Source organism: Misgurnus anguillicaudatus, chromosome 22 (genome assembly GCF_027580225.2).
Source record: "Misgurnus anguillicaudatus chromosome 22, ASM2758022v2, whole genome shotgun sequence".
Taxonomy (NCBI): domain Eukaryota; kingdom Metazoa; phylum Chordata; class Actinopteri; order Cypriniformes; family Cobitidae; genus Misgurnus; species Misgurnus anguillicaudatus.
The window spans coordinates 31664352-31688982 of NC_073358.2; the positions used below are offsets into that span (position 1 = coordinate 31664352).

General features: G+C 37.8%; 3 protein-coding genes and 3 non-coding genes across 6 annotated transcripts; 2 read left to right on the forward strand and 4 right to left on the reverse strand.

Moving 5' to 3' along the window:
• The first annotated feature begins 1601 nt into the window (after positions 1 to 1601).
• Positions 1602 to 3534, forward strand: pole3 (polymerase (DNA directed), epsilon 3 (p17 subunit)). The gene is made up of 4 exons (XM_055199535.2): positions 1602 to 2040; positions 2462 to 2547; positions 2635 to 2753; positions 2873 to 3534. The coding sequence occupies exons 1-4, from the start codon at positions 1975 to 1977 to the stop codon at positions 3043 to 3045; spliced, it is 444 nt and encodes a 147-aa protein (XP_055055510.2). The 5' UTR covers positions 1602 to 1974; the 3' UTR covers positions 3046 to 3534.
• Positions 3535 to 3887: 353 nt separating this feature from the next.
• On the reverse strand, positions 3888 to 7361 carry rpl12 (ribosomal protein L12). Its single transcript, XM_073861013.1, has 7 exons — positions 7201 to 7361; positions 5811 to 5884; positions 5452 to 5552; positions 5289 to 5368; positions 4876 to 4962; positions 4522 to 4634; positions 3888 to 3931 (listed from the first exon to the last, which is right to left on the reverse strand). Exons 1-7 carry the CDS (start codon positions 7235 to 7237, stop codon positions 3926 to 3928), a joined length of 498 nt encoding a protein of 165 aa, XP_073717114.1. The 5' UTR covers positions 7238 to 7361; the 3' UTR covers positions 3888 to 3925.
• LOC129441227 (small nucleolar RNA SNORA65) lies at positions 4704 to 4830 on the reverse strand. The gene has a single exon (XR_008643404.2). It is a non-coding gene; the product is annotated as a small nucleolar RNA SNORA65 (small nucleolar RNA).
• On the reverse strand, positions 5079 to 5205 carry LOC129441228 (small nucleolar RNA SNORA65). Its single transcript, XR_008643405.1, has one exon. It is a non-coding gene; the product is annotated as a small nucleolar RNA SNORA65 (small nucleolar RNA).
• On the reverse strand, positions 5620 to 5746 carry LOC129441229 (small nucleolar RNA SNORA65). Its single transcript, XR_008643406.2, has one exon. It is a non-coding gene; the product is annotated as a small nucleolar RNA SNORA65 (small nucleolar RNA).
• An 84-nt stretch (positions 7362 to 7445) lies between the features above and the next one.
• On the forward strand, positions 7446 to 23404 carry lrsam1 (leucine rich repeat and sterile alpha motif containing 1). The gene is made up of 25 exons (XM_055199529.2): positions 7446 to 7642; positions 7832 to 7992; positions 8938 to 8994; positions 9155 to 9199; positions 9284 to 9361; positions 9458 to 9526; positions 9915 to 9999; positions 10912 to 11033; positions 11151 to 11241; positions 11384 to 11493; positions 11917 to 11946; positions 12035 to 12157; positions 13565 to 13704; positions 13819 to 13863; positions 14141 to 14211; positions 15857 to 15956; positions 16056 to 16143; positions 17206 to 17280; positions 17611 to 17691; positions 17965 to 18060; positions 18553 to 18651; positions 18736 to 18867; positions 18998 to 19067; positions 20629 to 20786; positions 21640 to 23404. Exons 2-25 carry the CDS (start codon positions 7921 to 7923, stop codon positions 21760 to 21762), a joined length of 2160 nt encoding a protein of 719 aa, XP_055055504.2. The 5' UTR covers positions 7446 to 7642; positions 7832 to 7920; the 3' UTR covers positions 21763 to 23404.
• The last annotated feature ends 1227 nt before the right edge of the window (positions 23405 to 24631 follow it).

Below are 24631 nucleotides of genomic sequence, written 5' to 3' on the forward strand. Positions count from 1 at the left end.
AAGGTTACCGACATTTTCCTTTCAAATTAAAGGGTGTTGGACACCTCAGGCCAATAAGCGGAGCCTTAAATAATTATATTTCAAATTATTTTCACTGTGCAAACGATTACTCATGTGGGATTAATTATGTAAAGGAGATTTTAACACTGTTGCTATTTAAAATCCATAGTCAATATTAGTGGTGACACCTGGTGTTGCTATTAAACACTACCACAATGATACCAAAATTCCACCACAAAGTCTTTAATTTTCCTACAATAAAATACCTAGTCTAACACATCAAACAGCATTAGAGTTTAATTAGCTATTGTATTTATATATTATTGTAAGCCATGCTTATTTTTTTGCATATTTAACATTTCCAAAACGTATTTAAAGCCACGCATTATAATTATATATAACCATTTAAGACTGATTTAGAATAACATTATTTAAATGTAATTGAAAAAAAAAATTCTAAGCTGAAGTGGTCATGACATTTCTCACTACCTTTACTTACATATCTACTTTTTTCTTCTTCTGTACAACAGTGAGAAAAAAGCAAGCAATTCTACAAATGTCAATAAAAAGGCAACATGGTGTTAAATGTTAACCGCTGTCTGAGCTAATGGAAATAACCTCAATACATCTGATGAGCATCAAAGAAAAAAGTCATGGAAATTCTTTAGCATTTACCACAATTGAGGTTGACACAATTGTATGACAAACAATAAAGCATAGTCAAAAATTACACCACGACCCCCACCAGTTTTATGGGTCTGTTTAGATTTGGATTCGTTATGGAAAAATCCACATGCAATTGGCTATAAATCTTAACTACTATTACAAGGGGACCACACATACAGGTTTTAAACGTATGGTTAGGTTAATAAATACAAAACATGCCCTGTCCTTTTTCATTTACCCTAATATTAAGTAAGTTAACAGTCCGCTGTTAAGAAAATAAATGAACCAAGTAAAATTCGTTTTGGAAATCATGAGAACAGAAAATAAAACATTTTAATAGGCATATTTTCTTTTTCTCTCAGTGCATCATGTTTGACATTCATTCTCACGAAAGCATTACCCCTTGACAATTGGGAGTTGACACTGTTCTCACAAGCATGAAATTGCTACAATGCACATTACGTGTTAAAATGTGCAGTTGTGCTGAACTACTACGTGACTACTGCAAATGGTTTAGAAAGCTCAAACACATTGAAACAAACACATTAAAAGATTCGTGTGGATTGCTTTTTTGATAAGAAGAGCAAGACGCAGAACTTGGTATGAAAAACTTTTCCTATTTAGATTGTAATGCTCGAGGTCCATTCTGATATAGAGCTTACACTTCACACGATCTCAAATGCAGATAACGACACTGTTTGCCAGCTGTTGATTTAATAGCCCATCTAAAAGGCTCATACTGTGGAGACCATCCAAAAACAACAGCCGACAAGGCAAATGATATCATCGAACACAGCAAACGGCAAAGTTGTCACATAAACACTTTTAAATAAATAAATAAATGTATTCTTGGCGTAAATAAAAAAGCATAATAAAGAATTTAAATAAAACCTTTAACAATTTATCCTAGAGACGCAAACGCATCCTATTGGTTGAGACGTCATAGAAGGTGGGAGGTGAAAGGTCAAGCGCGTGTGTTTGGATCATGAAGCGGGTTTAGAAACATTAGCTTTTGTCAACTTCTGTCGTTGTTTTCAAAACCATACGTGGAGAAATCGAGTTATTATATATCGTATGCATAGTAAACACAGCGAGATTCGTTATCTAACAGGCTTTAGTCGTTTATTTTGAACTGTTGTTGTTTCGCTTTGATAAAATAGACGGCTAAGCTAACGCAGTTTTCGCGGGAGTGTAGTGTGTATGATCGTCGCACTGTGCGCGAGTGTTTAAACAGACCGAAACCTGCATATATAAAGTGAATTATATAAGAAATTACACAACATCTAATTTAAGTGTTTAGTCGGTGTAATGGCCGAAAGACCAGAGGACCTCAATCTTCCCAATGCTGTTATAACGCGGATCATCAAGGAGGCGGTAAGTGTCACTTTATTTAATATAAAGTTAAGGTTATGCCCGTTTTCACAGACAAGGCTTAATAAACTGTGAGACTAAAATGAATGTTTTGAGATGTCTAAAAACAACTTGTCCAAGCAGGCATATCTTAAAATATGTCAGTGCCGATGTTTGGTCTCAAGATGCACACATGTTAATGTTTTTTTTAAAGACGTTTTTATAAAAGTTAATCAAATATGTATATAATTTAAATAGTGCATAGTCCTGGCTTAAGCTAAACCTTGTCTGTGAAACCGGGCCATCGAGTCTAAGTTTAGATGTTGGCTTAAACTTAAACTTTATTTAAATACACGTCTGCAAAAAGTTATGTTTTTTTTTTTTTTAAGTTATGTTACCCAATGTTTTGGTGTTAAGTATGTCATCTCCATGTTTTTTTTCTCAGTTGCCAGATGGAGTAAATGTGTCTAAAGAGGCAAGACGAGCTATTTCTCAGGCAGCTAGTGTTTTCGTTCTCTATGCAACATCTTGGTAAGCAAGCCATGATTTATAACAAATTAAGTTTGGATTTGTGTTATAAAATCAACTTATAAAATATTAAATATTTTTTGACACCAGTGCAAACAATTTTGCCATGAAAGCAAAGAGAAAGACGCTCAACGCTGGAGATGTGATGTCAGCAATGGAAGAAATGGAGTTTGAGCGTTTCTTACAACCCTTACGTGAAGCACTTGAGGGTACGTTTGACATGTAGCAGTTATTTTAAAATCTTTCTCACCCCAACACTACATGTTCATTACTTTGTGCCCTGTACATTTCTCACTAAGTTATTTGACTTTTCCATATATCTTTACAGCCTACAAGAAAGGCCAGAAAGGCAAAAAGGAAGCATCGGAGCAGAAACGCAAGGACAAGAAGAAAAATGGGACAGAAGAGAATGACAAAAGTAGAGATGAAGAGGAAGATGAGCATATGGATGAGGAACAGGATGTAGAAAACGAAGGGGATGAAGAGGATGTGGAGAATTGAGGCAGATTAATCTGTCCTGATTACCATCAACTATGGCAAATAACAGAAATTTCCACTTTAATACAGGGAAAGTGTAAGCACTTGGCTGGTCATGAAGTCTGTGGTACCCAATACAGAGTTTCATTTAATGTTTGTATGTAAATGTGGCAACATTACTGTAGATGGATTTAAGGTGGTGCTGTACATATCAAGATCTGTATATTAGTTAACTGCAGTATCCATAGGTTTTCAATAAAAAGTTAAGCATTCTCATTGGCGGTGGATAGAAAAATTTCTGGGACAGTGATTTGAAATGACCGCTAAAATGCAGGTTTATGGAATTTAGTCCACCATCTAAAGATTCTTGAAGTGTTCTGTTAAAATGTACACCAGGAGTATTTCTGGTAAATAAACCTAAATGTCAGATGCTTGTGCTTACACATTTATACCAGTTTTTGTACTATGAAATATTTTTGGAAGCTTTTAATAAAGCTCAGTTTCTCAATTTTTTTAACTGCTTGACTGGTGTTGTGATTTATCAAAGTTGAATGAAATCCCTGTGTCCCCGAAAGTCTCAAAGTAATAAACTAAACCCATCTCACTATGGAGCAGTTTTCTAGATAGGGGTTAGATTAAGGCAAGACTAGGACTTAATTATATTAGAAAAATGTAGTTTTTACAATTTAAAAAAAACGTATGCATTGAGACAAAACAATGGCACTGATGTGTGTTAAGATGTTAGTACATGGTGTTTTTAAATTATGGCAGTTTAAACATACATTATAGCCTAAAACTAGGATAAGCCCTTTCCAAAAAAAGCCCCATATGCCCATAATTTATTGAAGCATGCAAGACCACAACACTTGAACTTTTCAACATTTTTTTATTGTCTTCACTGCATTTATTCCTGCAAGAAAGATACATAGTTAAAACTTTTTTAATATTAATATTAAAAACTTTCAGGGTTCCCACACCTTAGTTAACTTCAAATTCAAGGACCTTTTAAGGACTTTCCAGGTCCCATACCCTCAAATTCAAGGACTAAATATGGGGACACATTTCAAATAAGAGCAAGGTTACCTTTTAAGATACATTGTTACAGTTCCGTTTCCAAGGAACTTGCGCTGCATCATTGCGGTGACACTTTGGGAACGCCTCCAGGGTTAACTGAGTTTGAATGTGTATATCAAATTCAACCAATGGTGAGGCTTAACTGCAAAGACAGGGTGACGCGGGAGCAAGGAAGTATCTCACTATCTGAAATATTGCCAAAGACGGCAGGAAGTATGGCAAGGAAGACGCAGCGTCTCGTTCCCTTCTCAGGGAACAACAGTTACATACGTAACCCGAGACGTTTTCTTGTGTCAAACACAACTATGCAAAAAAGCATTTTGGTATGAATCAACATTCGCATACAGAAGATTATTATATTATGATATTATCCTACAATACTGTGGGAACCCTGTACTTTGCACAATATATGGTATTCATACTTACAGTTGGGCACTCCACTTTGCCACTGTTGATGTCATCAATGACATCATGGGGAGGGCGACCATCAATGGTGCAGCCCACAGACTGAGCTGTGCCAAGAATCTCCTTAATAGTACCTGATAAAAGGACAAAGAGAAATGAATCCCAATGATCAACATACTTCATTCACGCATGCTTATTTCTCAAGTTGTTCCAGACCTTTTGGCACAAGGTTACCCACTTTGTGGAGCAGCCCTGCTTCCTAGAGCTGGGTCATTATTAGCCTCCACTGGATTATACACAGTCACTTTAACAGACTAGCATAGTGGCGGGAGGCTGGTCAAAACAAAGTTTGAAGGAAAGTAAATGAATACAAACCAGAGAGCTCCCTGGCAATAGATCGTGGCCTCATGACACGGGCAACGGCGACGATCTCATCGAAAGTAACGCTTCCAGCGTGCTTGACTATAAAAGAGAAAAGAAACTTCAGGACACCTAGAATAGGTGACATACTAATACATTTACATGGTGACTTATAAAAGGCAGCAAGCAAACAAAGTGGCAATGCTTACAACCACATAGAATGTTCCAGGCCTTTCGGCACAGGGTTACCCATTTAATTAGGCAGTCCTGCTTCCTAGAGCTGGGTCATTATCAGCCACCACTGGATTATACACAGTCACTTTAACAGACTAGCATAGTGGCGGGTGGCTTACAGTTAAGAACTTTAAATGATTGAACACACAAAACAGCTAAAATACTAATCCAGTGTGCCAAAAAGCTCAACTTACTGTTCTTGACCTTCTTCCTGTCACGGGGAGGTTCCTTCAGAGCCTTAATGATAAGGGCAGAGGCTGATGGCACTACTTCAATCTGAGAAACAAACAAGATTAGTAAACATCTTTTAGGCTGGACAATGTCAAGCATTAAATGTTTAAGTCATTAAGGGTGCTTATCGCTGCTTGCCTGTTCTGGATGGTCAGTTTCACAGTGATACGCAGGCCCTTCCAATCACCGGTAGCCTTTGCGATGTCATCACCCACCTTTTTGGGGGACTGTAGAACAAAACACACAAAGATAAGCATGCAGCATGAAACAGTGTCAACATTGTGACATGAAGGGTTTTGTTCCAGGCCTTTCGGCACAGAGTTACCCATTAGGTTGGGCAGCTCTGCTTCCTAGAGCTGGGTCATTATTAGCCTCCACTGGATTATACACAGTCACTTTAACAGACTAGCATAGTGGCGGGAGGCTGCTTATAAACTTCCATTGATAGACAGAATACAAAAACACTATAAAACAGCAAAACTTACAAGACCCAAAGGTCCGATTTTGGGGGCCAGCGAGGAAGTGGCACCAACCTCTCCACCTGTGCATCTCATGTACACTGGATGGGGACAAAAACAAGCAATAAGCATCAGCATGTCAAGTACATGTCAAATATTGCAGTTTCTTAAAATACTAACAAGACAAAACCCGTAAGTTATAAGTAAAACAATAATGGATTTTACAACCATATACATCAAAATGTTCAATTTGAATGACAAATGCAGTCACAAGATTGGCTTTTAACACAATGGAACATCCAAATATGAGATGAGACTGCATTTATTTACTTGTGCATCACATCGTGCTTTATATTACAGCTGGGTCAACTATGGTCAGCAAAAAAAAAGGAAAATCCAGCTACGCAAGTAACCTTTTAAAACCAAAATCACAGCCAAACATACTGGACTGATCTGAAAAACGACATGCATTCCTTCAATTTTCAATAAAGTATCTCTGTTCTAGTTGGGGTCACCACTGAGGCTTCCTCAGATGTCACAGCAATAACATGAAAGGTTGTTGGCCACACAACAGCATACCCATGTGGTAACAGTCATAACCACAGCCTAAAAGGGTTGTCCCCTTTTCTGAACATTATACAGAATAACTAACACCCCAAATCATAACCTGGTTTAATTAACGGGTTGATCTCAGTCTAGAACCAACTTAAAACATTTTATTTGTTAGATCTTAAATTAAGATGATAGGTTTCTGTTAAATGAACACTGATATGCATCAGAGACCTAAAAAGCCCAAAAAAGCTAAATTTGTGCATTTAATGCAAACACCCTAAAATCGGTCGTTTATACAATACTAAAAGAGGACTCACTTTGCTTTCCTAATGCTTTGAGAAATAACACGTTAAAATGTTAAACTGCAATGTAATTTTACAGACGTAAAGAAACAAGCAGACGGCTGCTGTGTACTGCAAGACATGCTGTACATTTTACCACGCGCTACATCCTAAGTTATGACTTCGACTCGGGTCCACGTGCGAGACTAAAAGCTTCACCACGTGGAGCTGAATCAGATAATATACCAAATTCTCGCTCTGTTACTCTCTGCGACTAACACAAGTAGGTTAATTTTACACCTTGTATAACTCGGACTACGTTTACACGCCACAAGCTAACAATTAGCTGCGTAAGCTCCAGCATGTAACCGAGAGCTACACGCGTTTCTCATCCTCGTTCGGACTTTCGTCCATGGGTTATCTGGCCACATACTCACAACAATCGTTTCATCCAAGGTCCAAAATAAAGTAAAGTTTCCTAAAGTTACCCTTTCACAAAAACGGACAAGAGGTCTGCCCACAGACATGGCCGCTCATAGACCGATTGATCAGTCCATCAAAACGTTACCGTATTCAACACATACCAACTTTAATCTCGGTGGGGTCGAATTTAGGAGGCATGATGTATCAGCTGAAGTTGAGCTCAGTATAATTTAAATTGGTGAGGGTGTCGGATGAACCCGGATTCGGGACGACCGATTACTGTTGCACCTTCACCACCAAAGCAAAAAGGAAAAGGCCTACATAGCGTCACAATGCGAATATAAAGCCTACGAAATATCGCGAGAACTGAGCGACCTTTTACACTGCAGTAAATGATTACGTCATTCACAACATCCGATAAGTTGTTCCTGCTTTTACGAAGTGAAGCTAGAGCGGTGTTTATACACCAGACGGGACTGTCAAATCGATATTTGAGACACTCTATAGGTGTGTCTCAAGCGTCCCATGTTTTAACGAAATTGTTTAGATGTTACTCAGAGGGGGGCACAGTGTTGTGTAAGGTTATTCGTCATTTCTCGCAAGGTATGGTTGTTGTTTTTTGTGGAAAATGGTAATAACGTTGCTCGCTTTTAATTAAACCAATGAACCATTTGTTTAAGAATATCGAGTAGATTGTTTGTGCGCTAGACGAGTGAGTTAATCGGGTTATTGAATTGAAATGTTTTGATTTTAATGCTTGAATTTAATGATACCGTTTTAATCTGTTGACAGCGCTAGTCAAGTGACACAATAAACAGGCAGTGGCTTTTGTGGATGTTGTGGGGGTTTAATTAGACGAACGTCAACTCGTTGTCCTCAAAATGTTTCTGTTCACGAAAAAGAAGAAACCCAGTGAGGATTCCAAGAAACGATTTGAGTACCAGTTGTGCTTGGTGAGTTTATACATTATCATTAATAGGTCTGTTTAGCTTCAAAATATTAATGCATTGCTGTAGCAATGGTGCTACTGAAAGTTCCTTTTGAAGCAGTGTTTACTGTAAGTATGCCCAATTTTGTTTACATTTACAGTAACTTTATCCAAAGGGACTAAAATAAGGAAAGCATTGACATTTCTCTATGCAAGTGTTTCCCAGCCAGGGGTCGGGGCCCACAGGGGGGCCTTAGCAGATATCCAAGGGGGCCGGAAGATGATTTAAAGGACAAGTTCAGTATTTTACACTTAAAACCCCTGTTTTCAGATTGTTTATGATGAAATAGAATGGTTTTGACTGAAATTTGGACACATATGACGCTGGGCCGAGATTTTTCTGGTGTTTGTTGTATCACCTCCCACCTCTACAATGGTTTAATGCATTTTAGGAAGGATTGTTCCAGTGCACCTATACAGCCATTATAGAGGTGGGAGGTGATACAATAAACACTCGAAAATTCTCAGGCCAGCATCATATATCAAAATTTCAGTCAAAACCGTTCAATTTCATTATAAACAATCTGAAAACAGGGCTTTAAGTGTAAAATACCGAACTTGTCCTTTAAAATGAAAAAAAATTGGACAAAAGAAGCATTAAAACGAGCAAAACTCTAAATGTTTCTTAATTTTTTGGCCATTTTAGTAGCGAATATACATCTCTGTCTAGTCATTCCATGTTTTATTTAATTTTATGTGGAAAAAAATGAGTGAGTGGGGGGCCTACAAACGTTGTGAGCAACTAGGAGGCCTTGAAGTGAAAAAGGTTGAGAACCACTGCTTTATGGCATAGAGTCTATGGAGCCAACAATAAGTATAGTTTACAAAGCAGCTCTGTATTGTTTTATAGCAGCATCTTACCATCACAGCGTTTCAGACTTTAACACATACATATCAATGTTTTATGCAGGCCAAAGAAGCAGGGGCTGATGATGTCCTGGATATTTCTGCCTGTGAGCTTACAGAGGTGAGAGAAACAGTATTTACATTGAAAATTACTATTTTTGAGTTGGACTTGCATATTTTGTGTGATGCTTTATTTGAACCCACAAAAGTCAGGGTGACCTATTGCTTGATACCTGTTTGCATCTGACCATGTGACAGTTGTTTTTAATGCTTGTCTGCAGGTTCCTTCCAGTGCCTTTTCCATCTGTAAAGTTCTCCAGAAAAAAGTAAGTCTTTCAACGACAGTGTTTTGGTTTTCCTTGAACTGTTAGTGTTCGGAGTTTTAACAAAAGTTTCCATTTTAATTGCAGGTCTTTATTCTCCATGGAAATTATTTAAAATCATTTATACCTAAAGGTTGCTGCATTACTGCCTTAGCAACCATAAAGGTGAGAGAAATCGATTGGTGACACTAATATTATAAAATGTACTGTACTTCTTGTAAATGTATATTTACAGTTACAACATCTCTGCCCATACTTAAGGTTTTGGATCTCCATGATAATAAGCTGACATCACTTCCCGATGACCTGGGGCAGCTTTTGTCTTTACAGGTAAATGTATAACATTGTTTATGAAATATTAGGAAAGCTAACGTGGGTTGTTGTTTGTTACATGACATTTATACGTCTGATAACAATGATTCTACAGTATAACATCAGCTATGATGTAAACTACCTATTGACACAGGTACTGCTATAACACTGTTCAGAGCCCACAGCACTTTAGCTTTAAATGTCAGCCATTATATTTTCATAATTCAGGGAGGGAACTCAAAACATTTGCTTAATTAAGTCCGATTTTTCCTTACCATTTATATTATATGATAACTTATCAATAAAACACTCAAGGATGTGGTGTGGTATGACTATAACCATGACTATATTAACAGTATAGCAGGGTCAATATTTAAACCATAAATAAATTGCTTTTTTTACTAAGGTGCTGAATGTAGAAAAGAATCAAATTAAACAACTGCCGGACACTATAGGGGATCTACGGCATCTACAGACACTTAATGTGAAAGGTTTGTACTGTGCGTTTGAACCATGTGACCCTGTCTGTGAAAAACAGGCTAAATTCTTAAATTATTAGGAGCTAACTATTAGTCTAATCTAACTATTAGGAGCATTAGGGCCTTGCTTAGTCAATATTAAAGATATCAAGGTTCTATTTTAACAGAATGTTCTTTATATTATGTAGGATTATTTTAAAGGGACACTCAACTTAAAAAAAAGCTAATTTTCCAGCTCCCATAGAGGTAAATTTGATTTTTACTGTTTTGGAATCCATTCAGCTGACGGTTCTGGCGGTACCACTTTTAATATCATTGCGCTTTCTGCAGCCATGTTACGGCAGCAAAGTCCTTGATTATTACGACGGAATAAGAGTATAGTTCCTAGCCATATCTTCCTAGAAAATGGCAACTTTTAATTTTTTGTCTGTCTTGGTACACGATGTAACTACAGAAAAGTCAAGTTTTAAATAGGAAAAATATTGAAACTCTTTGGTTACTTTTGAGCGCGATGCTAATGATCTAATCAGATTTAATGGATTGTGCTAAGCTAAGCTAAAAGTGGTACCGCCAGACCCGGAAATTGGCTGAATGGATTCCAAAATGGAAAATATTAACTCTAGGGGAAAATGAGCATATTTAAAAAAAAAGTGGAGTGTCCCTTTAAAACAGTAAATCACAATGACTTTAGCTGGGTTTGCACAGGTGGGGTCACATATATGCTTATTTCATTTTTAAATGTATTAAGACCAATGCAAATGTAGCTTTTTTTCTATTGGTCGCAAGGTTAGTTTTTTGTTAGTGTACTACTCAGACAGTAGTTTTTGTTAGTAACTTGATCCATGTTAAGAAGGAAAGTAAAAATATAAACAAAAGGAGGAGAAAATGCGAGTCCCCTGTTAAACAAAGCGTTTTCTTACACAGCGAACTGCCTTACCGTGATTCCTGTATCTGTGGGTCGGATGAGCAGTCTGCGTACACTGGACCTAAGTGAAAACAGCATCAGAGAGCTACCCAAGGAACTGGCCTGTGCTCGCACTTTGGAAGTGAGTTTTATTGTTAGGGAAACAAAAAGTTATAGATTAAATTGTTTTAGATTAAGCTCATTGGCAATGTGACCAGCACAGTTTCATTAAAAAGATCATATATGTGTGATGTGACAGAGCCTGATCCTGGATGCTAATGTTATGAGCTATCCTCCTGCATCAGTGTGTACAGGTGGCACAGAGGAAATTCAGCAGTATCTTTGCTCAGGTGAGTTACAAAAAGCTCTTTTTAAATCTATTTCTAACAGTGTACTTCACATTCTTTTCATATAATTAGTTTAAATAAATAGGGATGAAGGTAGTTTTGTGCACAGGTTTGTTTTGTAAATTCAGTTTTTCATGTGGTTTAGAAATGGGTCTGGATTATTGCCCTCCATCCCAGTATCTCCTGCCTGTGTTGGAGCATGATGGAGCAAAGCCGGATGAGGATTGTGTTGATGGGGAGGAGATGTCTTGGCAGGTCGGTAAACATTTATTAAATAAATTATGAAGAAAAGACAACCCAATATAGCTTGACTAGTAAACACTGTATTACTTTAATATACTGGGTAAATTGTGCATGTGCATCACGTGTTTTGTCAAAATAAGTGCCCGCTGCACACGCGTCAAAACTGTTTATTATAAAAGAGATGCTCACGTTCACAAAATACACACAAGACACTCCCTTAACAGTAAACTCTGATTACGCATGAGATTTTAGCTCCTTTGCACTTCTTCCATGCTTTATCACTTTACATGACAACACTAGAGGATGTTTACAGTTCTCACTCTTTCAAATTTTATGGGAAATGCCCAAAAAGAACAAGAACAAGTAATTACCAATAATTTTCTGGTTAATGTGACAATGACTTGCTGATCTTTTATGTCCTTGCTGACACTCCAGATCAAATACATGGACTATGAGAAGAGAAAGGTACGTTTGATCTTATTTTGTGATGTTATTGTTGGATCTTCTACTGTGAAGTATTTATTACATCTCTTTCTCTTCATACCTCCATCAGGAGCAGAAACAGCAGGAAAAGGTGATATTTGAGAAGGAGCTAGAGGAGAAACAGAGAGAGCACACTCAACTCCTCTTTCTCAACAACTCCCGCAAAGAAGACGCTCTGCTGTTTGTCAAAAAGGTAACCATGCAAACTGGACACAACGCAAACTATGGTCTCGTACACACTGCAAACTTTCGGGAGTGACAACAGCATTTAAATGCGGGAGTGAATCAACTAAATGTTCGTTTCTGTCTGTACGGAACAAGACTCACTCCCGAAAATGTGATGACTGACATAGAGATAACCATAATGTTCTGCCATCTCGCATGCTTATCACTCACAGCTTTGACCAAAATAATTTAACAGCGTAATGCTTTGCAATAAACCTCCATCTTGACATTGTGTATTGTACGCATTTGAAGGCTGCTCCACAGCGCGCTGTCTTGCAGTGTTGCAAGGTCCTCGTCTTTTTTGTACTTGCATACCGTTTTGGTGCTTAACCGTTTATGGCTTTTGGCTCATGAAGTGATCCAGTTTTGGGGTTTATTAAGTGTTAAGATTCCAGTCCCAATATTTTTAAATTTGAAGTAAAGCATTTTGATTTATTTTGGTTTATTATTGGATTTTTGTTGTTCGCTGGTTCATTCGTGCAAGATCTGGCAACACTAGTCAGCAAATGCTCGTGCCTCTGTCATTTTCTGCACCGCGCATAATGACTTTTTTTCTCTTCTAGGCATTTATTTTTTCAGTAGAGAGACGTGTCATGTTCATGATGCACGTTTAAACACTTTATTAACTACTAGTTGTTCAGTTCGGTTATGTACACACTATGCAGAGTTTCTGTAAATGCGGTTGTCAAATGCAGTTAATTCGGTTAAAGAATGCGGTTGTCAGTCCCATAAATTACTGAACTGTGTAGGATTGGAGCACTGAGGATAGCAAGCTGCTGAAACGTTTGCTCAGGTTTCTCTGTTTTTAATTCACATTTTTGCACTATGCACTTTAATAAATAAATTTTGTATGTTCTAGACCTTTTGAGTCTTTTTGGATTCAGTGTGCGGTCAGCCATTTTTCTACCTCATTCTACAGAACAGGATTAAGCATTAAAAGGTGAAGTGACAACCGAATTAATATGCAGTATGTACGGGACCTATATAATACGCATATAATACAATCTATATAATATGTACTTAAAGGCATAGTTTACCCGACAATCATAATTTACTCACCCTCATGTTGTTCTAAACCTGTATGAGTTTCTTTGTTCTGTTGAACAACACGAACGAAAATATTTTGATGGTAAACACATACTTGACGGTCATAGTATTTGTTTTTCCTACTATGGAAATAAGTGGGTGCTGTGTGCTTACCATCAATTGTCAAATTTGGTACAGCATGAGGGTGAGTAAATGATGACACAATTTTAATTTTTGGGTGAATTATACCTTTAATTTAATTGAGTAGAACAACAACCAAGCCTCTCTCTCTCTCTCTCTCTTTCTCTCTCTCTCTCAATCTCACTCTCACTCTCTCGCGCTCTCTTAGGAGCAGGAACGGTTAGAATTTGGTGTGTCTCAGCAGCAAAAGGCCCAAGAAGCAGAGAGGCAGAAGATGCTTGATAAAGTGCGTCAGGCAGAGAGAAGCTTTATGAGTCGTGTCTCTGATCTCCTGCTTGATAACAACCGGTGAGAACGGAACAGGAACAGCACCAAAGCGTTTTTTATGCTTTAATCATAGTCAGTCCATGAGTATTCTGCCATTCATACAATGTAATTTGATTATTCCTCTATGTTTGATAGGCAAGCACAGAGTGCCACCTTTCTGCAAGCTCTGGAAAAGGATCGGTGAGTGGAAATCGCACACTGGTCTCTAATGGACCCAGAGTGTCTGCCATAAAGGCATCATTTGCTAAGTGAATTTCCCACTGTCTAATGGATCCACTTAAGAAATTCACTCATGCAGACTGCAGCGTTACTAAAATTACTGATGTGTATGGTTGCTACATCATAGTGCGTACTGTGATTCAAAACACTAAAGGGAAAGTCATGTTTGTTTTTCAGAAGGGTCTGGCCCTTAAATTGTGCTTTTCTTTTCACTAATGCTTTTTGAACTGTTTTTAAGAATACGAATAGAACACCTTACTGCCATAACACAGGAAGAAGCAGACTCTTTAAGGAAGAAGGAAGTGGCAAGTGAGTTTTGAAGATTTGATAAATGATATTTCTCATTAAACCCCTTTTACATTTTGATAAAGATATTTGATGTTATATCTCGACATGAAGTCATATTAAAGGTGCAATAGAATGTGTAATTGTATTTACCAAGGCATAGATAAATAATAAGGTTCTGTACATGGTAACATATCATGAGCCTGAAACATGATTGTTTCCTCCTCCTTATGTAAACCTTGCAAAAAAACGCCAATCTCAACATAACACTGACTATGACAATACAGTTAAGATGTACGCCCCAACATTAAATTACACATTTAATTAATTACAATGTTGTTACAATGCTGTTACAAAAGTTTTGACTGCCGAGTTAACTCTATATGCTAGTTAATGCTATATGCTATGAAGTTCTACTATTGACATTACACTAACATTTTGAAAGTCCATACTGAAATAAACACAGATAAGCTTACCAATCAGAAACATCTATTTCCAATCTCCGAACAATTGGTTGTTTCTCAAAATCTGGATCTTCGTCTGATACAGGCTTAAACATATAGGTCTGTTTTAGGTGTAATGGTTCAGTGCGTGTCACGGTTTTAAGGTCACAGTTTTGGTGTGTGTATGTTTATGGGAACAAAAAGGCTACTGATAAAAAAAAAAATCTTAACAAAAATATAAACCTAAGCAGTTTTAACCTCTGCCAAAATCAACATTTTCACTTAAGAGCACTTGCATTATTATACTACATGTATCAACATACAGTGCACTTCAAAATGAACATAAAATATCTTAGAACACTGGGTTACTTTTTATAGTCTATGCCACTATCTTCAAGTGTTTTAGCAAGAAGATCAGTTTGTTAACATTTAAACACGAAGGCAATGTGTGCTGTTTCGGTGTCACCTGCGATCGCGTGCAAGCGATCATATTACATGTGTTTCCTTGAGCATACGGCACTTCTCCTTTGCTTGCCGCACTAAACGGTCCGCAACACACATGCGCACACCAACACGTGAGAAGGAATTGTGAGGTTGGCAACATATTTGCATACTACGAGTTGATTGGACAGGTACTCTCATGTAAACACACGCAGAGCTTATTCAGAACCATACATTTGCAGATTTATGCATTGTTTTTTCATCAAACTATATAAGAAATGCGTGATTGAATCAAACACAGTGCACCACGGTGAACGTGCGTGCCGAACCGTGGGAGGAAAACTGGACGGTTTGATTCGTTACCGAGAACTGTTACACTCCAAATGTGAGCTACTGACATGAGCCTTGCTGTGAAACAGCCAATTAAAGCACAGCTCAATATTATTATTCATCACCCTTCCAAATAAGGTAATAACAGCCCATTTCATTCTAAGGAAAATCATAGGATTGTAAATGAACATGTTAAACCATCACCGGATCATTTTTGCACTTAATAAAGTCACATACCTTCTATGTAGATATCAGAGAACTATTAAACATATTCTATCAATGCATTCTTTGGCACCTTTAAATTGTTTTAGGCATTGCTGTGGCCTAGCTATTAGCATGCATGTTTCAGACAAATTGGGCTTTGGTGCCCAAATAAAGAATGCAGGTTTGTTGTGTCAGTTTTCTGTCTCCTGCCGGTAGCTAATGTAGTGGTACTGAAGTTGACATGTTTACAGGTGCCATGCAGAGGATGCTGTTTGAGAGTTACTCTCTGCGATTAGTGCAGGAAGCCAGTGACACCAAAAAACAGATTCTAGTGTCCGAGGCCTGCAGGAGGTAAGACTCTTAAGCATTAGTTAAACAGTTTTGTTTCAGAGTTCAAATAGTGTGATTTTTTTTACTTGTTTTTTATTTTCTCTTTTATTGTCTGCACAGTTTGGACTATTTGGATAAAAAATTTGATGAAGTTTTGTCCCTGCAGCAGCTAGACAAAAGCAAAGCCATTAGTCAGATCATCCAAGAGGTAACTATGCTGTATTAGCATTAAATTCTGTACAAATTCTGTCCGAATGTCATCATTTAAATTTTTTTTACACTAATGGCAGGTGAAATTAGAAAATATATTAGCGCAACATAAAACGGCATTTTGAATTATTGGGTCTCATTCACTAAGCATGCGTACGCACAAATTTATTCGTAAAATGTGCGTACAGACGTTTTAACTTACAAATCATGATTCAACAAAACTTTCATACTAAAATTTATTTTAAATGTATACAAAAACGTAAGAACAACTTATACCACACGTGCGCAATAATCATGAGCAAGGAAAATAACCCTATAATATATATCCGTGTTATGTATTTTTATATATTTATTTTCCTTTTTCATGATTATTGCATATGTGTGGTCTAGGCTGTTCTTACGTTTTTGTATACATTAAAAATACATTTTAGTATGAAAGTTTTTGTTGAATCATGATTTGTAAGTTAAAACATCCATTCGCCCATTTTATAAACAAATTTGTGCGTACACATGCTTGGTGAATGACACCCATTGTTCTTATAAAATGTAGCAAGTTCACTATTTCCTCTGCAGGCAAAAAAATTGAATTAAATGAAATACCACTTAAGAGGGTAGCTCAGCTGATGCGCAGCTCAGCGCTGCGGCGTTATAAAAAAATCGAACACATTGTTTCCTATGAGTATATGCACACCGGCGCCCAGCTTTGACTCAGGAAGTTGCTCAAATCCCTGTCGCGCCACACACATAGTTTAACATTAAATAACATCATATTTGTCCCAAATCATTAACGATTAACATTGGCTGCTAACGTATATTTTGCATTTTTAAGTAGACGCTATCTGACTAAGCTCGCGCAATTTAATATGCACTTCCGGTTTACGATACCTCCGAGTTGTCCTAGACGCGACTTGGCGCTGAGCTGCGCGTCTGGTGTGTGACCCCCTTTACTGTATAGTCTAGTGAAATATCAACTTTATTGGTGGTGGTCATTCGTTAGACAGAATGAGTTTGCCACTGTGTAATAATATGACCCTGTTTCTGATTGGCTCATTGTTTGCAGGAACAAATGCAGAAGGCTGCTTTTGAGGCCCTTCAGCTCCAGAAAGACAGCGTGCACGCTTACATCCGCAATCAGGTATGCTCCTTAAAGTTTCCATTAGGATCCAAGATTAAGACCACACCAAATATCCATTCTTATTAAGTTGATACAGGGCTTAATCTGAAATTGCAGAATATACAAGAAAAAAAATATTCTGACTCTTACTATAAAGTCGTTTCACTTCGGCTAGTCTTGTTTTAGTCAATCAGTTAAAAAACTCTTCTGCGCAGTTTCAGTCAGCCCATGCTTCTCACATCCCACTTCTCATTGGATGCAACCTTCATGATGCAGATCCCAAAAGGTGGCTGTGTTTTGTCATGTCTCCATGGGGCCATTCACACCCCCACTATATGCTTGTATCCATAGATTAAACTCATAGAGGCAGAGTTATTGCAGTTGACAAAGCTGGAGGTTAAGAGGAGGAATTTGGACACTGAGAACCTGCAGGTACGTGGCAGAAATAGATAACATAGTTGTTTGTAGTTCTTTTTCTTTGCTTCAGCATTCTGATAGAATAGTGAGGAGTGGGGATTTTCATGTCACTGTGACATTTTTGCATTTTATTTTTTTCCGGTTACTCCATCCCATTTCTGTGTAAACATCATGCTCACATTGCCTCTATAAACTGTCACAGCAGTCATTCTGTTAGAGACTAGGAATTCTGTGGAGTGTTTATGTATTTTTTCCCCATGTATTTACTGTGTGTTTATGCTGTGGTAGGAGGTGCTGGCTGAGCAAAGGACAGCTCTGACTGATGTTCTGCAACAGTTACTCAAACAAAAGGACCAAAGGGAGATGGAGCTCAAGCAGGTCCTGGTGAGTGATTGACAGATAAAAGCCCTGGACCAGGTTCTTGATTCTGTTAAAGGAGACACTAGACACAAAAAGCATGTTCCAGTCACTAAGGGGGCTTTTCCACTGAGTGCACTACTTAGTACCCAATACTTTATTTTAGTACCACCTGTAGATCACTGATTGGTCTGAGAGAATCGTCACTACCAGCAGCATCGCTATAATGTAAAAGATTAGCTTTACCTTCATGCTAGCTTGCGCCGTCAAGCAAACATGTTGTCATCTGTGCTCAGCTATAAGTTCCCAAACTCCCATTTAGCGATGAAAAACATCCACAGGTTGGGAATCAGGAACACCATACCAGTTTTTTTCCAGACTTGCCGATTGTGGCGGCACATTCGCAATGCGCACATCCGCATATATGCTTAAATACATGTGAATACATGTTTATTCCTTGTGATTTTTATGATCAGTGCTGTAAATGTGTGTTTTGCTCTTTGTTTCTTTGATCTTTAGGTGGAGTTAGAGCAGAAGAGTGAATCCAATCAACAGAACTACTGGATGATCCAATATCAGAGACTCCTGGATGCCAAACCACTGTCTCTGCGTATGCAGGTCGGCACGTCTCACAAACAGGTTCATAGAGTAACTGTGATTGACGTTCAGTGTCATTCAAACTGTACTATCCTCTCTTGTCAGGAGGCAGCTGTGGATAGAGAGCTTGGGAATCTACTGTGTAAACTCTCTGCTCAACATTACCTGCCAGTCATAGCTCACCACCGAATCACTGCTGAGGCCTTGCGTCACATGACCACCAAAGACCTTAGCAAGGTCTGCCCTTTTCCCAATTTTGTCTTTATGCAAGGGGTGTTGTACTGCGTTTGCAGGCATTTGTCATTATTTTTGGCCAGCGGTGTGTCAGGATGATTTTTCATAAACATCTTTGCTGGGTTTTTTACAGCTGGGGATCAATGAGGTTGGTGTGCAGAAAGCTCTTCTTCATTGGGCCAGGGATCGCACCTATTCTGACCGTAAGATCATTTTTAAAATGTTTTTTGAATGTTTATTTTTAATATTGTAATATAATTACAATTCTATATACAACTCTCAATACTTTTAAAGTCCCCCTGTGGTGAAAATCAAGTTTTTATTTTTCATGTATATGTTTTTTTTATATGCTTTAACCCAAACCATGTGTGAACTAATTAATCAATCAACACAACTGTAATAGTATTTTCTCCATAAAATTTAAATTTTTCGAAACCTTGTTTTGAAATCGGCTCGATTTCCTATGTCACAAACATGTATTCGATCACATCATCACAGTTGAACGAGTGGGTCGGTAGTTCGAGACATAGATATGCATGGATGCCTTATAAACTTGTCGCTGAAACAATTGCAGCACTGCTGCTTCAGCTCTAGTTCTGTGACGTGAACAGGTGTGCCGTTTGAATGATCTTAAAGGTATAGCGGAAGATTTTCTTTTTCCGGGAAGACTATTGGTCACGCTAGTTGTCAATCATTCTGGCTATATGTTTATGCAAAGCCCTAGGTTCGCTTTCTGCACATGTGCACTTTCAGGTGTATATGTGTGGTGAGCTACGGCTTCAGCCATTCATTGAAGCTCGCATTCTCCGTTTTTTCAAAATGAGGGTCGCAGGAGAAAAAGTTTCTACGAATTGCATGACAAGAAGAGAAAGGCCTCTGAAAAAAGAAACAAGTGTTTTTGGGAGAATATTTCACACGCTGGCGTGCGCTTAAAGCACAGGTTGGGCTTCCCACTGATGCCTCAGTCGCGAAGTTTCTACTCGATTGGACGACTAAAGTTTGGCATGCTATTTGGAGAAATCCATTTCAAATCACTGCTAGTAAAGCTATGATTAGCGATGCTAGCCCTGGCACAATCACGAACTGCTCAGACACGGTAAACATCTCAATGTATGAGCCATGCAGACAGCAACTTGTAAACAGAGCGTGCACGAGAAGAACTAGGCTCGTGCATGCTCTCTCGTGCACACGTTTAATAGGCGTTCCCTCTCGGGAGCAGGTTGCGCAATTGCATTTTTTTTTTTAAAGTGGAGAGGGCAGTTCTTTTCCAAAATTTAGGAAAATCTTCCACTATACCTTTAACATCAGCCCAAAATAATTGTGCTGCCAAAGCGCAGATCAAACATGCATTGTGAAACCAGACAGCTGTAGAATGTAGAATCTATGTACATATATGTCTATGATCCGAGCTGATGCGATTTAGTGGAGGCGGCCAGGTGGGGACTTATTTGTGCATTCATTGGACAACACTAAATAAGGAAAGGGTGTAGATTTGCATTCAAGCTATTTAAAGTATGAAGAAATTACTGTGACAGGAAATCTTTTACATATGAAAAGCTCAGATGCAACACCCTCTAAGTGCGTCTAAAATGTTTTCTTGTAAATGAGCATTTTTTATTAGACTCTTAATGGATTCTCGCTATTTCTGAGTGGGATAAAGTAGATTTGAGTTTTATGTGATAAAATTATCGACTACAGATGTACTTTAAGTCTATTTAAATGAATTATTATGCATTACTAAATCAGTCATTTTTGTCCCTACAGCAATGCTTAAAACAGGCCGAGAGGAAACTGGTCTGTTTTTGCCTAACGCTCAACAGCAGCTTACTCCTCCTCTGACCCCTAACACCCCCAATACCCCCACTGCCCCCAGTCCTGATGGACACAGCAGCTCTGAGTGTGTGGTGTGCATGGAGCGTGAGGTAAGACCTTCATCAAAATTTTAACGATAATATCATTTAGCCTTTTCAACCTCAGGTCGGTTGTTTATTGTATGGAATACAGCAATGCCCCAAAATATAAGTAAAAAAACACTATAAACAATGTCACTTATTCGAGCTTTGTGACATGGTGCATTATCCTGCTGGAAGTAGCCATCAGAGGATGGGTACATGGTGGTCATAAAGGGATGGACATGGTCAGAAACAATCCTCAGGTAGGCCGTGGCATTTAAACGATTGCCAATTGGCACTAAGGGGCTTAAAATGTGCCAAAAAAACATCCCCCACACCATTACACCACCACCACCAGCCTGACATTGTTCAAGTGCAATGTATTTAATCTATCTAACAGTAGCTTTTTGATAAACTGTCTAAAATGTAAGTAATTTGGTGATAATCTTGCACTATGCCTTAAGATTAAAAAAAATTTAAGATGATATTTTAGTCAAGCGTTTTAAAACCTTTGAACAATAGTGCATGTGCTTCTGAATAAAACCATTATGGTTGATCTTTAAAGGTATGGTTCACTGAAAATGTGACATTCTGTCATCATTTACTCACCCTCAAGTTATTACAAACCTATATAAATTTCTTTGTTCTGTTAATAAAATAATTTAATAACCAAACAGATCTCGAACACCATTCACTTCCATAGTATTATTCTTTCCTACTATGGAAGTCAGTGGTGCCCCAGATCTGCCTGGTAGATTCTTCAGAATATCTTCCTTTGTATTTTGTATGATGACAAAATGTTATTTTTTAGGTGAACTATCCCTTTAAGAAGCTTTAAAATAAAGTAGGAAGTTATGTAACAACTTTCCCTCTTCATCTGCAGTCACAGGTGATATTTCTGCCTTGTGGTCATGTGTGCTGTTGTCAGACCTGCAGCAACGCCCTACAGTCCTGTCCACTGTGCCGTGCTTCTGTGTCTCAACGTGTTCGCCTCTACCTCGGCTGAAGATGGCAAGTTTTCACCTTGATCTTCTATGATTTATACCTCATGCATCATCGTTGTTGTTCCTTCCTCCCATGTACTGCATGAAATGGATGTCTGTGAACCTTTAAGCACTTTTAAAGTTAGTGGATTTTCTCAACTCCTCCCACTGTAACTAGCCAATCAAAGAGGAACTGCAAGACTGACCCCTGTTTTATAGACATAACATATATCATAACTTTTAACCGTTCAATTACATTAAAAGCAAAAGTATTTGCTTAATACGAAGAGATATTGATATATAAACTGTTAAGCATTAGTACTGCCCTCAATATACCTGCTTTAGATAAAGCACTTGTGCCTTTTCTGTATTTTATATGTACTCGTCTGGGTGCATTTTAATCATTTCAAATTCTCAATCACACGTTTCTCTGACACCTTTCATGTTACTCAAGTTTCATTAGGATACAACCAGACAACCTAAAAACATAAAGATACAGAAATTATTCCAGTATCTTGACATATTTAGGTTGTTGTTTTTATAAGGAATTTTTTGCATTTTTATTTCGTTGTAGAAACTACAAAAAAATAAGATTAAACTTTAGATATGTTTTTATTTGACCCAGGAGAATAGGAAATAAGTTCAAGGTGAAATCATTGCTGACACTGTATGTTGCTCTATATCTCTCCACATCACTCAACTGGGTTTACTGTTTACACATTTAGTGACTTAATTTTATTAAATATCTTAGTGTATTTCTGCACTCTTATATGCAAGCTGCTTATCAAGTCACTTCTTGTACAGAATAAAAAACAGACATTTTTCTGCCCGTCTGCCTGTAAGTGAAACACTGCTATGATTTTAAGTAATAATCTTATAAATATGTAGTATCAGCATACCCTCTATCCGAAATATATATCACAAACCATTAATGTGATTGCAGTGTGCAATACAGTTTTGCCGCACTGGACAATTTTCTTCAAGCCTTGTAGTTGCTGTACAGCTGTGTTAAATCATTATATATATACACTACAGTGAATGCACCAAAAATTGTTAGACCATACTAGAATATAAACTAGTTATGTTAGTAACTTGGGTAGGCATTGTGCAGTTCTGTCTTTTTATTGAGGTTGGAGTTATTTGATTCCCCACAAATAGCACTGTAACTGATAACAGTGAGATTGTATAATAATGTTATATGTATTTACCATAAACATGCTGTCTTTACATGTTTTCCTTTGTCCATACTGTATATTCATGCTATAGTGTTATTTCTCAAGTTTTTTATTTTTACCCAACCCATCATACACACTAAAAATGTCTGGGTTATTTTTACCCATAATGGGTAAAAATATTGGACAGAAGACACTGATGGGTTAAAATGACCCAATGTTGGGTTCTTTTAATAACCTAAAAATGCTGGGTTATTATACCCCATGGTTGGATAAAATTAGCATTTTTAACCCAGCATGTGTTCTTTCCACTATTTACCCATTGTGGGTCAAGAATAACCCAGACATTTTCAGTGTATCTGTTGATCTACTATTTTTTTGTTTTTGTTGTGTGGATTATTATGGCTGTCAAGACTTCGGCAAAATAAACTTCACATTTTGCATGACTTTAAATAAACTTGAACATGAATTTAAATAAAGAATAATATTAGATTTTATTGTATGTTTAACAATCATGTTTTCCATTTGTTAATACCTGCCTTGCATGATTAATACATGAAAGTTAAGCTTTCAGTATTAACACTCAAATACTATAACACACCAATTATTATTTTTCAGACTACAGTCCTGTTGTGACCTTCCCAAGTTTTTTATTCTTTTTTTTTTTTGCTGGTATTTAATGAACTTAGTAACTTCAACTCCGGCTCTGCTACTTGGTTACATAGTTACCTAATATAAAGTGTGACCAAACCACCTTTACAACCAAAAAGTACCACAAATTAAAAGTTACACTGTCTTTAGGGCTGCACTCAGTTTAGCTTGAAGCTTTGTCGCTCTCTGCTTGATATTCACCAGATTATTTTCCATCTACAATACAATAGTTATTACAATACCCACTACTTCATACTATATTCACCCAAAGGATTATTAGGAACACCATACTAATACTGTGTTTGACCCCCTTTCGCCTTCAGAACTGCCTTAACTCATTTGAAATGATTTGAGCTTTGTGACATGGTGCATTATCCTGCTGGGATGGGTACATAGTGGTCATAAAGGTATGGGCATGGCCAGAAACAATGCTCAGGTAGGTTGTGGCATTTAAACGATGCCCAATTGGCACTAAGGGGCCTAAAGTGTGCCAAGAAAACATCCCCCACACCATCACACCACCACCACCAGCCTGCACAGTGGTAACAAGGCATGATGGATCCATGTTCTCATTCTGTTTACGCCAAATTCTGACTCTGCCATCTGAATGTCTCAACAGAAATCAAGACTCATCAGACAAAGCAACATTTTCCAGTCTTTAACTGTCCAATTTTGGGGAGCTCGTGCAAATTGTAGCCTCTTTTTCCTATTTGTAGTGGAGATGAGTGGTACCCGGTGGGGTCTTCTGCTGTTGTAGCCCAACCGCCTCAAGGCTTCACAAATGCTTTGCTGCATACCTCGGTTGTAATGAGTGTTGATTTCAGTCAAAGTTGCTCTTCTATCAGCTTAAATCAGTCGTCCCATTCTCCTGTGACCTCTAGCATCAACAAGGCATTTTTGCTCACAGGACTGCCGCATACTGGATGTTTTTCCCTTTTCACACCATTCTTTATAAACTCTAGAAATGGTTGTGGGTGAAAATCCCAGTAACTGAGCAGATTGTGAAATACTCAGACCGGCCCATCTGGCACCAACAACCATGCCACACTCAAAATTGCTTAAATCAACT

What these genes read in the sequence shown, in the direction of transcription:
- pole3 (XM_055199535.2), top strand. Translation starts at nt 1,975, where the DNA reads ATGGCCGAAAGACCAGAGGACCTCAATCTTCCCAATGCTGTTATAACG. An exon ending in CGCGGATCATCAAGGAGGCG is followed by an intron (nt 2,041 to 2,461) that starts GTAAGTGTCACT and finishes TTTTTTTCTCAG; the next exon opens with TTGCCAGATGGAGTAAATGT. An exon ending in GTTCTCTATGCAACATCTTG is followed by an intron (nt 2,548 to 2,634) that starts GTAAGCAAGCCA and finishes TTTTGACACCAG; the next exon opens with TGCAAACAATTTTGCCATGA.
- lrsam1 (XM_055199529.2), top strand. Translation starts at nt 7,921, where the DNA reads ATGTTTCTGTTCACGAAAAAGAAGAAACCCAGTGAGGATTCCAAGAAA. An exon ending in TCAGCAGTATCTTTGCTCAG is followed by an intron (nt 11,242 to 11,383) that starts GTGAGTTACAAA and finishes CATGTGGTTTAG; the next exon opens with AAATGGGTCTGGATTATTGC. An exon ending in CCACCAAAGACCTTAGCAAG is followed by an intron (nt 18,868 to 18,997) that starts GTCTGCCCTTTT and finishes GGTTTTTTACAG; the next exon opens with CTGGGGATCAATGAGGTTGG.
- rpl12 (XM_073861013.1), bottom strand. Translation starts at nt 7,237, where the DNA reads ATGCCTCCTAAATTCGACCCCACCGAGATTAAAGTTG. An exon ending in CCCCACCGAGATTAAAGTTG is followed by an intron (nt 5,885 to 7,200) that starts GTATGTGTTGAA and finishes GTCCCCATCCAG; the next exon opens with TGTACATGAGATGCACAGGT. An exon ending in TATTGCCAGGGAGCTCTCTG is followed by an intron (nt 4,635 to 4,875) that starts GTTTGTATTCAT and finishes TCCTTTTATCAG; the next exon opens with GTACTATTAAGGAGATTCTT.